The sequence below is a fragment of the Ammospiza caudacuta genome, chromosome 33 (assembly GCF_027887145.1).
Source record: "Ammospiza caudacuta isolate bAmmCau1 chromosome 33, bAmmCau1.pri, whole genome shotgun sequence".
In the NCBI taxonomy this organism is placed as follows: Eukaryota; Metazoa; Chordata; class Aves; order Passeriformes; family Passerellidae; genus Ammospiza; species Ammospiza caudacuta.
Window position 1 is genome coordinate 851,393 of NC_080625.1, and position 17,188 is coordinate 868,580.

Sequence of the window (17,188 nt, forward strand, 5' to 3'; positions counted from 1 at the left end):
GCGCCGCCATGACCCGGTGGCTCCTGGTGGCCCTTTTGGGGTCCCTTTTGGGGTCACTTTTGGGGTCTCTCCCGGGCGCGGGCGCAGGGAAGAAGTCGGTGCACGTGGGGGCGCTGTTCCCCATGTCGGGCGGCTGGCCGGGCGGGCAGGCGTGCCTGCCGGCCGTCAGGATGGCCCTGGAGGACATCAACGAGCGCCGCGACATCCTGCCCGACTACGAGCTGCGCCTCATCCACTACGACAGCAAGGTGACAACCTTTGGGGCGAAAAATTGGGATTTTGGGAAAAAAATTGGGGGATTTTTGGCGAAAATTGGAGGTTTCTGGGTCAAAATTTGAGGTTTCGCGGTCAAGATTTGGGGTTGGAGAACATCAAGGAGATGTGGGATGTCCTATCTGACTGTGAGCTCAGGGTCACCCGCTCTGGAGGAGATTTGGGGTGGAAAAATGGAGTTTTGGGTCCAAAATTGTGATTTTTGGGAAAAAAACCTGGTGATTTGGGGTGAAAAGTTGGAGATTTGGGGTGAGGATCAAGGCTTGAAGGACATCAAGGAGATGTGGGATGTCCTGCCGGACTCTGAGCTCAGGGTCACCCGCTCTGGAGGAGATTTGGGGTGAAAATTGGAGTTTTGGGTCCAAAATTGTGATTTTATAGTGAAAACTGGGGATATTGGGGTGAAAAGTTGGAGATTTGGGGTGAGGATCAAGGGTTGGAGAACATCAAGGAGAGATGGGACATCCTGCCCGACTACGAGCTGCGCCTCATCCACTACGACAGCAAGGTGACAACCTTTGGGGTGAAAAAACGGGGTTTTGGGAAAAAATTTGGGGGTTTTTTGGCGAAAATTTGAGGGTTTTTGGTCAAAAATTGGGGATTTGGGGTGAGGAACAAGGGTTGGAGAACATCACGGAGATGTGGGATGTCCTACCTGACTCTGAGCTCAGGGTCACCCGCTATGGCAGCAAGTTCTGAGAGTTTGGGTCAAAAAAAATGGAGTTTTGGGTCAAAAGTTGCGATTTTTTGGGAAAAAAACCCTGTGATTTGGGGTGAAAAGTTGGAGATTTGGGGTGAGGAACGAGGGTTGGAGAACATCAACGAGCGCCGCTCATCCACTGCAGCAAGGTGAGGAAATTTGGGGCGAACAAACGGAATTTTGGGGTGAAAAAATGGAATTTTGGGTCAAAAGTTGGGGTTTTGGGGTTTGAGTCCAAAATCGGAGTCCAGGGTCAAAATGTGGGAATTTGGGGTCAAACTGGGGGATTTGGGGGCTGCCGGCCGTCAGGATGGCCCTGGAGGACATCAACGAGCGCCGCGACATCCTGCCCGACTACGAGCTGCGCCTCATCCACTACGACAGCAAGGTGACAACCTTTGGGGCGAAAAAACGGAGTTTTGGGAAAAAAATTTGGGATTTTTTGGCGAAAATTTGAGGTTTCTGGGTCAAAATTTGGGGATTTGGGGTCAAGATTTGGGGTTGGAGAACATCACCCAGAGATGAGATGTTCTACCTGACTCTGAGCTCAGGGTCACCCGCTCTGGAGGAGATTCGGGGTGGAAAAATGGAGTTTTGGGTCCAAAATTGTGATTTTTGGGAAAAAACCTGGTGATTTGGGGTGAAAAGTTGGAGATTTGGGGTGAGGAACGAGGGTTGGAGAACATCAAGGAGATGTGGGATGTCCTGCTGGACTCTGAGCTCAGGGTCACCCGCTCTGGAGGAGATTTGGGGTGGAAAAATGGAGTTTTGGGTCCAAAATTGTGATTTTATAGTGAAAATTGGGGATATTGGGGTGAAAAGTTGGAGAATTGGGGTGAGGATCAAGGGTTGGAGAACATCAACGAGCGCCGCTCATACGACAGCAAGGTGAGGGATTTTGGGTGAAAATTTGGGATTTGGGGTGGAAATTTGGGATTTTTGAGACCAAAATTTGGGATTTTCGGGGTCAAAATTTGGGATTTTTGGAGTCAAAATTTGGGGTTTTGGGATTTGGGTCAAAAATCATAGTTTTGGGTCAAAATGGGAAGATTGCGGGTCAGGATTTGGGAGTTTGGGGTCAGAAGTTTGGGTTGGAGAACATCAAGGAGAGATGGGACATCCTGCCCGACTACGAGCTGCGCCTCATCCACTACGACAGCAAGGTGAGATCGTTTGGGGCAAAAAATTGGGATTTTGGGAAAAAATTTGGGGTTTTTTGGCGAAAATTTGAGGTTTTTTGGGATTTGGGTCAGGTTTGAGATTGGGGTGAGTTTGGGGTCGGTTTTGGGGTCACCAATTTGGGATTTGGGGTCAGGTTTGGGGTTTGAGATTGGGGTGAGTTTGGGGTCAGTTTTGGGGTCACCAATTTGGGATTGGGGTCAGGTTTGGGGTCAGTTTTGGGGTCACCTGGATGGAACTGAGGTGAGTTTGGGGTCAGGTTTGGGGTCAGGATTTGGGATTTGGGGTCAGGATTTGGGATTGGGGTCAGGTTTGGGGTTTGGGATTTGGGTGAGTTTGGGGTCAATTTTGGGGTCACCAATTTGGGATTGGGGTCAGGTTTGGGTTTGGGGTGAGTTTTGGGGTCAGATTTGGGGTCACCAATTTGGGATTTGGGGTCAGGTTTGGGATTTGGGGTCAGGTTTGGGTTTGGGGTGACTTTGGTGTCAATTTTGGGGTCACCAATTTGGGATTGGGGTCAGGTTTGGGATTGGGGTGAGTTTGGGGTCAATTTTGGGGTCACCAATTTGGGATTGGGGTCAGGTTTGGGGTCAGTTTTGGGGTCACCTGGATGGAACTGAGGTGAGTTTGGGGTCAATTTTGGGGTCAGCAATTTGGGATTTGGGTCAGGTTTGGGGTGAGTATTGGGGTCAGATTTGGGGTCACCAGTTTGGGATTGGGGTCAGGTTTGGGATTGGGGTCAGGTTTGGGGTCAGTTTTGGGGTCACCTGGATGGAACTGAGGTGAGTTTGGGGTCACTTTTGGGGTCACCAATTTGGGATTTGGGGTCAGGTTTGGGGTTTGGGATTGGGGTGAGTTTGGGGTCAGTTTTGGGGACACTGGGATGGAATTGGGGTCAGGTTTGGGGTGAGTTTTGGGGTCAGATTTGGGGTCACCAATTTGGGATTTGGGGTCAGGTTTGGGTTTGGGGTGACTTTGGTGTCAATTTTGGGGTCAGGATTTGGGATTTGGGGTCAGGTTTGGGATTGGGGTCAGGTTTGGGGTTTGGGATTTGGGTGAGTTTGGGGTCAATTTTGGGGTCACCAATTTGGGATTGGGGTCAGGTTTGGGTTTGGGGTGAGTTTTGGGGTCAGATTTGGGGTCACCAATTTGGGATTTGGGGTCAGGTTTGGGATTGGGGTCAGGTTTGGGTTTGGGGTGACTTTGGTGTCAATTTTGGGGTCACCAATTTGGGATTGGGGTCAGGTTTGGGATTGGGGTGAGTTTGGGGTCAGTTTTGGGGTCACCAATTTGGGATTGGGGTCAGGTTTGGGATTGGGGTCAGGTTTGGGATTGGGGTGAGTTTGGTGTCAATTTTGGGGTCACCAATTTGGGATTGGGGTCAGGTTTGGTGTCAGTTTTGGGGTCACCTGGATGGAACTGAGGTGAGTTTGGGGTCACTTTTGGGGTCACCAATTTGGGATTTGGGGATCAGGATTTGGGATTTGGGGTCAGGTTTGGGATTGGGGTCAGGTTTGGGGTTTGGGATTTGGGTGAGTTTGGGGTCAATTTTGGGGTCACCAATTTGGGTTTGGGGTCAGGTTTGGGATTGGGGTGAGTTTGGGGTCAGTTTTGGGGTCACCAGTTTGGAATTGGGGTCACCAATTTGGGATTGGGATGAGTTTTGGGATTGGGGTCAGGTTTGGGGTCAGTTTTGGGGTCACCTGGATGGAACTGAGGTGAGTTTGGGGTCAGGTTTGGGGTCACCAATTTGGGATTTGGGGTCAGGATTTGGGATTGGGGTCAGGTTTGGGGTTTGGGGTCAGTTTGGGGTCAATTTTGGGGTCACCAATTTGGGATTTGGGGTCAGGTTTGGGGTTTGGGTTTGGGGTGAGTTTGGGGTCAGGTTTGGGGTCAGGTTTTGGGATTTGGGGTCAGGTTTGGGTTTGGGGTGAGTTTGGGATTTGGGGTGACTTTGGGGTCACCAAGATGGGTTTGGGGTGAATTTTGGTCTCAATTTTGGGGTCACCTGGATGGAACTGAGGTGAGTTTGGGGTCAGGTTTGGGGTCACCTGTTTGAGATTGGGGTCAGGTTTTGGGGTCAGGTTTGGGATTTGGGTCAGGTTTGGGTTTGGGGTGAGTTTGGGGTCAGTTTTGGGGTCACCTCTGTGGGATTGGGGTCAGTTTTGGGGTCACTGGGATGGAATTGGGGTCAGGTTTGGGGTCAGCAATGGGATCAGGACATGGGACAAGAATTTGGGATTGGCGCCGGGATTTGGGGCCCCAAAATCCCAATTTTCCCCCAAAAATCCCAAATTTCCCCCCAAAAATCCCAAATTTCACCCCCAAAAATCCCAAATTTCCCCCCAAAAATCCCAAATTTCCCCCCAAAAATCCCAAATTTCCCCCCAAAAATCCCAAATTTCCCCCCGTACCCCTCAGGATTTTTCCAGGACATTCTTTAGACTCTCAAATCCCAAAAAATTCCCCCCAAAAATCCTAATTATGGCCTAAAATCTCCCCCCTAAAAATTCCCAGTTTTTCCCCCAAAATTTCCCCCAAAAATCCCCATTTCTCCCCCAAATTTTTCCCACAAAATTCCCAATTTCCCTCCAAAATTTTCCCCCCTAAATCCCCATTTTATCCCCAAATTTTTCCCCGAAAACCCCAAATTTTCCCCCCAAATTTTTCCCCCAAAATCCCCATTTTCCCCCGAATTTTTCCCCCCAAAACCCTAAATTTTACCCCCCAAAAAAATCCCAAAATTGTTCCCCAAAACCCCCAAATTTTTCCTCCAAAACCCCAACATTTCCCTCCTAATTTCCCAATTTCCCCCCAAAAATCCCCATTTTTATCCCCCAAAATCCCCCAAATTTTTGTCCCCAAAATTCCCATTTTGCCCCAAAAACCCCCAAAATTTCCCCCCCAAAAATTCCCAAATTTTCCCTCCAAAAACCCCAAAATTTTCCCCCAAAATCCCCATTTCCCCCCCGAATTTTTTCCCCCCAAAACCCCAAATTTTGCCCCCCAAAAAAATCCCAAAATTGTTCCCCAAACCCCCCAAATTTTCCCCCAAAACCCCAACATTTCCCTCCTAATTTCCCAATTTCCCCCCCAAAAATCCCCATTTTTACCCCCCAAAAAACCCCCAGATTTTTGTCCCCAAAAATTCCCATTTTGCCCCAAAAACCCCCAAAATTTCCCCTCCAAAAATTCCCAAATTTTCCCTCCAAAAACCCCAAAATTCCCAATTTTTTCCTGAATTTCCCCCAAATTTTCGTCCGTCCCAAACCCCCCTCAATTCCCCCCCCCCCATTTCCGTTACCATGGCAACCATTGGATGCTGCTGAGCGTCGCCATGGCAACCAGGGGATGCTGCTGGGCGTTGCCATGGCAACGGCTCGGGGAATTATTGATGGGAAAAGGGGGGGGGAGGGGAACCCCGGATTTTGGGGTCCCAAAATCCCCAAATTTGGGATTTTTTTGGGTCAAAAATGAGAATTTTGGGGATTTTTTTGAGGTAAAAAAGGGATTTTTTGGGGGGGATTTTAAGGAGGTTTTGTGGGGTTGAAAATGAGAATTTTTAGGATTTTTATTTCGGATAAAAATTGGATTTTGGGGGGATTTTTGGCGGTTGAAAATTGGAATTTTTAGGATTTTTTTAAATAAAAATGGGATTTCTTGGGGGGATTTTGGGAGGTTGAAAATTGGATTTTTTGGGGTTGAAAATTGGAATTTTTAGGATTTTTTTTTGGATAAAAATGGGATTTCTGGGGGTGATTTTTGGGGGTTGGAAATTGGATTTTTTGGCGGATTTTTTGGGGTTGAAAATTGGGATTTCTTGGGATTTTTGGGGTTGAAACTGCAGGTTTTTTGGGGGTGTTTTTTGGATAAAAAATGGGATTTGGGGGGGATTTTTAAGTTGAAAATAGGATGTTTTGGGGGTTGAAAATTGGGAGTAGTGCGGGTTGAACACTGGATTTTTGGGGGATTTTTTGTGGGATGAAAATGGGAATTTTGGGGTGGAAAATGGGATTTTTGAGGTCATTTTTAACCCTTTTTTGGGGTAATTTTGTGGATTTTTGGGGCTATTTTGGGGCCATTTTGGGGTGGATTTTTTTGGGAATTTTGGGTTTGACTGGGATTGTCCCCGATTGTCCCCGATTGTCCCCTCAATGTCCTTGAATTGATGGGTCCATCCATGGATTTTTGCCATTTTTGGGGCCATTTTTGGGGCCATTTTTGGGGATTTTGGGGCCATTTTGGGGTGGATTTTTTGGGAATTTTGGTGGTTTTTGTGTCCAAACTGGTCCGTACTGGTTTGACTGGGATTGTCCCCGATTGTCCCCTCAGTGTCACCCTGATCCCACCTGGTGCCGTCCTTGAAGTTCTTGATCCAACCTTGAATTTTGGGGCATTTTTGGGGTTTTGGGGCCATTTTTGGGGTCATTTTTGGGGTTTTTGGGGCCATTTTGGGGTGGATTTTTTGGGGAATTTTGGTGTTTTTTGTGTCCAAACTGGTCCGTACTGGTCTGACTGGGATTGTCCCCGATTGTCCCCTCAGTGTGACCCCGGGCAGGCCACCAAGTCCCACCTGGTGCCATCTTGGATTTTGGGGTTTTTGAGCATTTTGGGGTTTTTGGGGCCATTTTGGGGTGGATTTTTTTGGGAATTTTGGTGTTTTTTGGGTCCAAACTGGTCCGTACTGGTTGGACTGGGATTGTCCCCGATTGTCCCCGATTGTCCCCTCAATGTCCTTGAATTGATGGGTCCATCCATGGATTTTTGCCATTTTTGGGGCCATTTTTGGGGCCATTTTTGGGGATTTTGGGGCCATTTTGGGGTGGATTTTTTTGGGAATTTTGGTGGTTTTTGTGTCCAAACTGGTCCGTACTGGTTTGACTGGGATTGTCCCCGATTGTCCCCTCAGTGTCACCCTGATCCCACCTGGTGCCGTCCTTGAAGTTCTTGATCCAACCTTGAATTTTGGGGCATTTTTGGGGTTTTGGGGCCATTTTTGGGGTGGATTTTTTGGGGAATTTTGGTGTTTTTTGTGTCCAAACTGGTCCGTACTGGTTTGACTGGGATTGTCCCCGATTGTCCCCGATTGTCCCCTCAGTGTCACCCTGATCCCACCTGGTGCCATCTTGGATTTTGGGGTTTTTGAGCATTTTTGGGGTTTTTGGGGCCATTTTGGGGTGGATTTTTTTGGGAATTTTGGTGTTTTTTGGTTCCAAACTGGTCGGTACTGGTCTGACTGGGATTGTCCCCGATTGTCCCCGATTGTCCCCTCAGTGTGACCCCGGGCAGGCCACCAAGTCCCACCTGGTGCCATCTTGGATTTTTGGGGTTTTTGGGACCATTTTTGGGGCATTTTTGGGGATTTTTGGGGCCATTTTGGGGTGGATTTTTGGGGAATTTTGGTGTTTTTTGGGTCCAAACTGGTCCGTACTGGTCTGACTGGGATTGTCCCCGATTGTCCCCTCAGTGTGACCCCGGGCAGGCCACCAAGTCCCACCTGGTGCCATCTTGGATTTTTGGGTTTTCGGGCAATTTTGGGGTTTTTGGGGCCATTTTGGGGTGGATTTTTTGGGGAATTTTGGTGTTTTTTGTGTCCAAACTGGTCGGTACTGGTTTGACTGGGATTGTCCCCGATTGTCCCCTCAGTGTCACCCTGATCCCACCTGGTGCCATCTTGATTTTTTGGGTTTTTGGGACCATTTTTGGGGCCATTTTTGGGGTTTTTGGGGCCATTTTGGGGTGGATTTTTTGGGGAATTTTGGTGTTTTTTGTGTCCAAACTGGTCCGTACTGGTTGGACTGGGATTGTCCCCGATTGTCCCCTCAGTGTGACCCCGGCCAGGCCACCAAGTCCCACCTGGTACCATCTTGGATTTTGGGGTTTTTGAGCATTTTGGGGTTTTTGGGGCCATTTTGGGGTGGATTTTTTTGGGAATTTTGGTGTTTATTGTGTCCAAACTGGTCGGTACTGGTTTGACTGGGATTGTCCCCGATTGTCCCCGATTGTCCCCTCAGTGTCCTTGAATTGATGGGTCCATCCATGGATTTTTGCCATTTTTGGGGCCATTTTTGGGGTTTTTGGGGCCATTTTGGGGTGGATTTTTTGGGGAATTTTGGTGTTTTTTGTGTCCAAACTGGTCCGTACTGGTCTGACTGGGATTGTCCCCAATTGTCCCCGATTGTCCCCTCAGTGTCACCCTGATCCCACCTGGTGCCATCTTGGATTTTGGGGTTTTTGAGCATTTTTGGGGTTTTTGGGGCCATTTTGGGGTGGATTTTTTCGGGAATTTTGGTGGTTTTTGTGTCCAAACTGGTCGGTACTGGTCTGACTGGGATTGTCCCCGATTGTCCCCGATTGTCCCCTCAATGTCCTTGAATTGATGGGTCCATCCATGGATTTTTGCCATTTTTGGGGCCATTTTTGGGGTTTTTGGGGCCATTTTGGAGTGGATGTTTTGGGGAATTTTGGTGTTTTTTGGTTCCAAACTGGTCCGTACTGGTTGGACTGGGATTGTCCCTGATTGTCCCCTCAGTGTCACCCTGATCCCACCTGGTGCCATCTTGGATTTTGGGGTTTTGGGGCCATTTTGGGGTGGATTTTTTGGGAATTTTGGTGTTTTTTGTGTCCAAATTGGTCCGTACTGGTTTGACTGGGATTGTCCCCGATTGTCCCCTCAGTGTCACCCTGATCCCACCTGGTGCCGTCCTTGAAGTTCTTGATCCAACCTTGAATTTTGGGGCATTTTTGGGGTTTTGGGGCCATTTTTGGGGTCATTTTTGGGGTTTTTGGGGCCATTTTGGGGTGGATTTTTTGGGGAATTTTGGTGTTTTTTGTGTCCAAACTGGTCGGTACTGGTTTGACTGGGATTGTCCCCGATTGTCCCCTCAGTGTCACCCTGATCCCACCTGGTGCCATCTTGATTTTTTGGGTTTTTGGGACCATTTTTGGGGCCATTTTTGGGGTTTTTGGGGCCATTTTGGGGTGGATTTTTTGGGGAATTTTGGTGTTTTTTGTGTCCAAACTGGTCCGTACTGGTCTGACTGGGATTGTCCCCGATTGTCCCCTCAGTGTGACCCCGGGCAGGCCACCAAGTCCCACCTGGTGCCATCTTGGATTTTGGGGTTTTTGAGCATTTTGGGGTTTTTGGGGCCATTTTGGGGTGGATTTTTTTGGGAATTTTGGTGTTTTTTGTGTCCAAACTGGTCGGTACTGGTCTGACTGGGATTGTCCCCGATTGTCCCCGATTGTCCCCTCAGTGTCCTTGAATTGATGGGTCCATCCATGGATTTTTGCCATTTTTGGGGCCATTTTTGGGGCCATTTTTGGGGATTTTGGGGCCATTTTGGGGTGGATTTTTTTGGGAACTTTGGTGGTTTTTGGGTCCAAACTGGTCGGTACTGGTTTGACTGGGATTGTCCCCGATTGTCCCCTCAGTGTCACCTTGGTCCCACCTGGTGCCATCTTGATTTTTTGGGTTTTTGGGACCATTTTTGGGGCATTTTTGGGGATTTTGGGGCCATTTTGGGGTGGATTTTTGGGGAATTTTGGTGTTTTTTGTGTCCAAACTGGTCCGTACTGGTTTGACTGGGATTGTCCCCAATTGTCCCTGATTGTCCCCTCAGTGTCACCCTGATCCCACCTGGTGCCATCTTGGATTTTGGGGTTTTTGAGCATTTTTGGGGTTTTTGGGGCCATTTTGGGGTGGATTTTTTCGGGAATTTTGGTGGTTTTTGTGTCCAAACTGGTCGGTACTGGTCTGACTGGGATTGTCCCCGATTGTCCCCGATTGTCCCCTCAGTGTGACCCCGGGCAGGCCACCAAGCTCCTGTACGAGCTGCTCTACAACCTCCCGTTCAAGATCATCCTCATGCCCGGCTGCTCCAGCGTCTCCACCCTGGTGGCCGAGGCCGCGCGCATCTGGAACGTCACCGTGGTGAGGAATCGCCAAAAATTCCGGAATTTTGGGGAAAATTCGGGAATTTTTGGGGTTGTTTGGGCGTGGGAAATTTTCAGGAATTTTTGGGATTTTTTTCGGATTTTTTTCGGTGAATTTTTGGATTTTTTGGGGTTTTTTTTCAAATTTTTTCCAATTTTTCTCAATTTTTTTTCTCTTTTTTTCCCAGTTTTTTGGGAATATTTTGGGGTTTCTTAGGGAATTTTTGGGGATTTTTTTCAGATTTTTTTCAGATTTTTTTCGGTGAATTTTGGGGATTTTTTGGGGTTTTTTTTCAATTTTTTTCCGATTTTTCTCAGTTTTTTTTCTCTTTTTTTTCCTCAATTTTTGGGAATATTTTGGGGTTTCTTAGGGAATTTTTGGGGATTTTTTTCAGATTTTTTTCAGATTTTTTTCGGTGAATTTTGGGGATTTTTTGGGGTTTTTTTTTCAATTTTTTTCCGATTTTTCTCAATTTTTTTTCTCTTTTTTTTCCTCAATTTTTGGGAATGTTTTGGGGTTTCTTAGGGAATTTTTTAGGAATTTTTTGGGATTTTTTTCGGATTTTTTTCGGTGAATTTTTGGGATTTTTTGGGGTTTTTTTTCAAATTTTTTCCAATTTTTCTCAAATTTTTTTCTCTTTTTTTCCCAGTTTTTTGGGAATATTTTGGTGTTTCTAAGGGAATTTTTTAGGAATTTTTTGGGATTTTTTTCGGATTTTTTTCGGTGAATTTTTGGGATTTTTTGGGGTTTATTTTCAAATTTTTTCCAATTTTTCTCAATTTTTTTTCTCTTTTTTTCCCATTTTTTTGGGAATATTTTGGGGTTTCTTAGGGGATTTTTCGGGAATTTTTTAGGGTTTTTTTCGGATTTTTTTCGGTGAATTTTTGGTTTTTTTTTTTTCGAATTTTTTCTAATTTTTCTCAAATTTTTTTTTTCTTTTTTTTCCCCAAGTTTTTGGGAATGTTTTGGGGGTTTTTAAGGGAATATTTTTGGGTTTTTTGGAGGGATTTTTTGGGGATTTTTTTTCCTTTTTTTTTCTCTTTTTTTTTCTCAATTTTTTGGGAGTATTTTGGGGTTTCTTAGGGAATTTTTTAGGAATTTTTTAGGAATTTTTTGGGATTTTTTTCCGTGAGTTTTGGGGATATTTTTGGTGATTTTTTTGGGATATTTTTGGGATTTTTCTTTTCAAATTTTTTTCTTTTTTTTTTCAAATTTTTTGGGAATCTTTTGGTGAATTTTTAGGATTTTTGGGGATTTTTTTGAATGTTTTTCCAATTTTTCTAAAATTATTTTTCAAAAATTTTAAAAATTTATTTTAATATTTATGTTTTATATAAATGAATATATTTTTATATAATATATAATAGACTATATAAATATAAATATTTATATTTTTAATATTTAATATTTTAGGATTTTTTTAAATTTTGGAGGGGTTTCATTTGTGAACTTTTGGATTTTTTGGGGATTTTTTTTCAATTATTTTCTCTTTTTTAAAAATTTTTTGAGAATATTTTAGTATTTTTTAGGGAATGTTTTGGGATTTTTTGGGGATTTTTTTTTCAAATTTTTTTCTTTTTTTTAATTTTCTGGGAATATTTTGGGATTTTTTAGGGAATTTTTGGGGGATTTTTTGGGATTTTTTAGGGGATTTTTGGGGTTTTTTTGGGATTTTTTGAATGGTTTTCCAATTTTTTTTCAATTTTTTCTCAATAATTTTTCAATATTTTTTAAAATTTTATTTTAATATTGTAGGAATATTTTTTGTGAATTTTGAAGGGATTTTATTTCATAATTTTTGGATTGTTTCGGAACTTTTTTTGAGGATTTTTTTTTTCAATTTTAAAAAAAGATTTTGGAATTTTTTTTGAATTTTTGAAGGATTTTTTGGGGAATATTTGAAGAATTTTGGGGGACTTTTTTTTCAGGATTCTTAAAACCTTTTTGTATTTTTAAATTTTTTTGGACTATTTTGGGAATTTTGGGGGAAATATTTGGAAAATTATCTTGATTCTTTATGTATTTAAAAAAAAATTAAATAACATTTCCTTGATTTTGTTTGTTTTGGTTTTTTTTAATAAAATAAAAACTTCTGGACCATTTCTGAATTTTTGGGAATTTTTTTGAGGGAATTTTTGGGATTTTGGGGGGTCCTTCCCATCCCTCCCATTCCCAAAATTCCTGAAATTCCCACAATTCCCATTCCCACCTTTCCTAAAATTCCCAAATCCTCACAATTCCCAAGTTCCTAAAATTTCCACAATTCCCAATTTTCCCAAAATTCCCAAAATTTTAATTCCCAAAATTTTAATTCCCAAATTGCCCCAATCCCTACAATTCTCAATTTTCCCATAATTCCCAAAATTTCCAAATTCCCACATTTTGGAATTTCGGAATTCCAGAATTCCCACAATTCCCAAATTCCCAAAATTCCAATTCCCAAATTCCCCACAATTCCCAAATTCCCACAATTCCCATCCAAAAATTCCCAAAATTTCAATTCCCGCAATTCCCACAATTCCCAAATTCCCAAAAATTCCCAAAATTCCCAAATTCCCCAAATCCTCACAACCTCAAATCCCCAAAAATCCTAAAAAAAATCACCCAAAAAATCCCAAAAAATCACCAAAAATTTTTGAATTTTGGAAAAATTTTTGACATTTTTTTCGAAATTTGTTTTGAAATTTTTGGAATTTTCCGCCCAAAGAAAACCAACCCAAAAATCCAGAAAAATAAAGAAAAAAATGTAAAAAAATCCAAAAAAATCACTAACAAATCCCCAAAAAATCACCAAAAAAAATTTGAAATTTTGAATTTTTTTTTGAAATTTTGGGAATTTTGGAATTTTGTCGTTCCCAGCTGTCGTACGGCTCGAGCTCTCCGGCGCTGTCCAACCGGCGCCGCTTCCCGACGTTTTTCCGCACGCACCCGTCGGCCACGCTGCACAACCCGACGCGCGTGCAGCTCTTCCGCAAGTGGGGCTGGACCAAGATCGCCACCATCCAGCAGACCGAGGAGGTCTTCACCTCGGTACGGCCACCAGAGCCTGGGGGACACCAAACTCTCCTTGGTGGCACCAAAGTTCTCCTTGGTGACCCCAAAATTCTCCTTGGAGACCTCAAAATCGGGTTTGGTGACGCCAAAGTTCTCCTTGGTGGATCCAAAGTCGTCCTTGGGTTCCTCCTTGGGTTCCTCCTTGGGTTCCTCCTTGGTGACCCTCAGGTTCTCCTTGGTGACCCCAAAATCCTCCTTGGGTTCCTCCTTGGGTTCCTTCTTGGTGACCCTCAAGTTCTCCTTGGTGACCCCAAAATTCTCCTTGGAGACCTCAAAATTGGGCTTGGTGACACCAAAGTTCTCCTTGGTGGCACCAAAGTTCTCCTTGGTGACGCCAAAGTTCTCCTTGGTGACGCCAAAGTTCTCCTTGGTGGATCCAAAATCATCCTTGGGTTCCTCCTTGGGTTCCTCCTTGGTGACCCTCAAGTTCTCCTTGGTGACCCCAAAATTCTCCTTGGTGACCTCAAAATCAGGTTTGGTGACGCCAAAGTTCTCCTTGGTGGCACCAAAGTTCTCCTTGGAGACCTCAAAATCGGGCTTGGTGACGCCAAAGTTCTCCTTGGTGGATCCAAAGTCGTCCTTGGGTTCCTCCTTGGGTTCCTCCTTGGTGACCCTCAGGTTCTCCTTGGTGACCCCAAAATCCTCCTTGGTGACCTCAAAATTGGGATTGGTGACACCAAAGTTCTCCTTGGAGACCTCAAAATTGGGATTGGTGACACCAAAGTTCTCCTTGGTGGCACCAAAGTTCTCCTTGGAGACCTCAAAATTGGGATTGGTGACACCAAAGTTCTCCTTGGTGGCACCAAAGTTCTCCTTGGTGGATCCAAAGTCGTCCTTGGGTTCCTCCTTGGGTTCCTCCTTGGTGACCCCAAAATTCTTCTTGGTGACCCCAAAATCGTCCCTGGGTTCCTCCTTGGGTTCCTCCTTGGGTTCCTCCTTGGTGACCCTCAGGTTCTCCTTGGTGACCTCAAAATTGGGATTGGTGACGCCAAAGTTCTCCTTGGTGACGCCAAAGTTCTCCTTGGAGACCTCAAAATTGGGGTTGGTGACGCCAAAGTTCTCCTTGGTGGCACCAAAGTTCTCCTTGGTGGCACCAAAGTTCTCCTTGGTGGATCCAAAGTCGTCCTTGGGTTCCTCCTTGGGTTCCTCCTTGGTGACCCCAAAATTCTTCTTGGTGACCCCAAAATCGTCCCTGGGTTCCTCCTTGGGTTCCTCCTTGGGTTCCTCCTTGGTGACCCTCAGGTTCTCCTTGGTGACCTCAAAATTGGGATTGGTGACGCCAAAGTTCTCCTTGGTGGCACCAAAGTTCTCCTTGGAGACCTCAAAATTGGGATTGGTGACGCCAAAGTTCTCCTTGGTGACGCCAAAGTTCTCCTTGGAGACCTCAAAATTGGGATTGGTGACGCCAAAGTTCTCCTTGGAGACACCAAAGTTCTCCTTGGTGGCACCAAAGTTCTCCTTGGAGACCTCAAAATTGGGGTTGGTGACGCCAAAGTTCTCCTTGGTGGCACCAAAGTGCTCCTTGGTGACGCCAAAGTTCTCCTTGGTGGATCCAAAGTCGTCCTTGGGTTCCTCCTTGGGTTCCTCCTTGGTGACCCCAAAATTCTTCTTGGTGACCCCAAAATCGTCCTTGGGTTCCTCCTTGGGTTCCTCCTTGGTTTCCTCCTTAGTGACCCTCAAGTTCTCCTTGGTGACCCCAAAATTCCTCTTGGTCACCCCAAAATTGTCCTTGGTGGATCCAAAATCCTCCTTGGGTTCCTCCTTGGTGACCCTCAAGTTCTCCTTGGTGGATCCAAAATTGTCCTTGGGTTCCTCCTTGGTTCCTGGGTTCCTCCAAATCCAGCTTGGGTTTGGTGGCCCCAAAACTCTCCTTGGTGGCCCCAAAATTCCTCTTGGTGACCCCAAAATTCTCCTTGGTGCATCCAAAATTGTCCTTGGGTTCCTCCTTGGTTCCTCCTTTGGTGGCCTCCAAATCCTCTTTGGGTTCCTCCTTTATGACCCCAAAATTCCTCTTGGTGACCCCAAAATTGTCCTTGGGTTCCTCTTTGGTTCCTGGGTTCCTCCAATTCCAACTTGGGTTTGGTGGCCCCAAAATTCTCCTTGGTGGCACCAAAATCCTCCTTGGGTTCCTCCTTGGGTTCCTCCTTTGTGACCCCAAAATTCTCCTTGGTGGCCCCAAAATTCTCCTTGGTGGATCCAGAGTTGTCCTTGGGTTCCTCCTTGGGTTCCTCCTTGGTGGCCCCCAAATTCACCTCAGTACGAGCCCCAGAAATGCAGACGTGGGCTTGGGGACCCCAAAATTCTCCTTGGTGGCCCCAAAATTGTCCTTGGGTTCCTCCTTGGGTTCCTCCTTGGTGACCCCAAAATTCCTCTTGGTGACCCCAAAATTCTCCTTGGTGGATCCAAAATTGTCCTTGGGTTCCTCTTTGGTTCCTGGGTTCCTCCAATTCCAACTTGGGTTTGGTGGCCCCAAAATTCTCCTTGGTGGCCCCAAAATCGTCCTTGGGTTCCTCCTTGGGTTCTTCCTTGGTGACCCTCAAGTTCTCCTTGGTGGCCCCAAAATTCTCCTTGGTGACCCCAAAATTCTCCTTGGTGGCCCCAAAATTCCTCTCGGTGGCACCAAAATCGTCCTTGGGTTCCTCCTGGGTTCCTGGGTTCCTCCAATTCCAACTTGGGTTTGGTGGCCCCAAAATTCTCCTTGGTGGATCCAAAGTTGTCCTTGGGTTCCTCCTTGGGTTCCCCCTTGGTGACCCTCAAGTTCTCCTTGGTGGCCCCAAAATTCCTCTTGGTGGCCCCAAAATCGTCCTTGGGTTCCTCCTTGGGTTCCTCTTTGGTGGCCTCCAAATTCACCTCGGTAGGAGCCCCAAAAACTCAAACTTGGGGTTGGAGACACCAAAATTCTCCTTGGTGGATCCAAAATTGTCCTTGGGTTCCTCCTTGGGTTCCTCCTTGGTTCCTCCTTTGGTGGCCTCCAAATCCTCTTTGGGTTCCTCCTTTATGACCCCAAAATTCCTCTTGGTGACCCCAAAATTCTTCTTGGTGGTCCCAAAATTCTCCTTGGGTTCCTCCTTAGGTTCCTCTTTGGTGGGCCCAAAATCCACCTTGGGTTCCTCTTTGGTGGCCCCCAAATTCACCTCGGTAGAAACCCCAAAAAACACAAACTTGGGTTTGGTGACCCCAAAATTCTCTTTGGGTTCCTCCTTGGTTCCTGGGTTCCTCCAATTCCAACTTGGCTTTGGTGACCCCAAAAATCCTCCTTGGGTTCCTCCCTGGTGTCCCCAACCCCTCCTAGATGCCCTCGAGCCCATTTCTGGTGCCCCCAACCCCACTTAGATGTCCCCAACCCCATTGTTGGTGACCCAAACCCCTTTGAGATGCCACCAACCCCACTTTTGGTGCCCCCAACCCCATTTCTGATGTCCCCACGTCCCCACCAGACCCTGGACGACCTCGACCGGCGGGTGAAGGAGGCCGGGCTGGAGATCACCTTCCGCCAGAGCTTCTTCTCCGACCCCTCGGCGTCCGTCAAGAACCTCAAGGTGAGACCTCCCCATCTCCACCATGAGGTCCAACCCCTCCTTCAGGACCACCCTGAGGTCCCACCCCACCTTCAGGACCACCCTGAGGTCCCACCAAACCTTCAGGACCACTCTGAGGTCCCACCAGACCTTCAGGACCACCCTGAGGTCCCACCAGACCTTCAGAACTGCCCTGAGGTCCCACCAGACCTTCAGGACCACCCTGAGGTCCCACCAAACCTTCAGGACCACCCTGAGGTCCAACCCCACCCTCAGGACCACCCTGAGGTCCCACCAGACCTTCAGGACCACCCTGAGGTCCCACCAGACCTTCAGGACCACCCTGAGGTCCCACCAAACCTTCAGGACCACTCTGAGGTCCAACCCCACCCTCAGGACCACTCTGAGGTCCAACCCCACCTTCAGGACCACCCTGAGGTCCCACCAGACCTTCAGGACTGCCCTGAGGTCCCACCAGACCTTCAGGACCACCCTGAGGTCCAACCAGACCTTCAGGACCACCCTGAG

At 46.4% G+C, this 17,188-nt stretch overlaps 1 protein-coding gene across 1 annotated transcript in view; it reads left to right on the forward strand.

The window, feature by feature from the left end:
* GABBR1 (gamma-aminobutyric acid type B receptor subunit 1) overlaps positions 1 to 17,188 on the forward strand; it is a gene marked incomplete at its 3' end in the record, with an annotated part of 57,266 nt that overhangs the window by 11,814 nt on the left and 28,264 nt on the right. The window contains exons 4-7 of the mRNA XM_058822525.1: positions 88 to 248; positions 9,951 to 10,085; positions 12,948 to 13,118; positions 16,580 to 16,681. Of these exons, the coding sequence (XP_058678508.1) occupies positions 88 to 248; positions 9,951 to 10,085; positions 12,948 to 13,118; positions 16,580 to 16,681 (569 nt within the window). The remainder of the gene's footprint in view (positions 1 to 87; positions 249 to 9,950; positions 10,086 to 12,947; positions 13,119 to 16,579; positions 16,682 to 17,188) is intronic.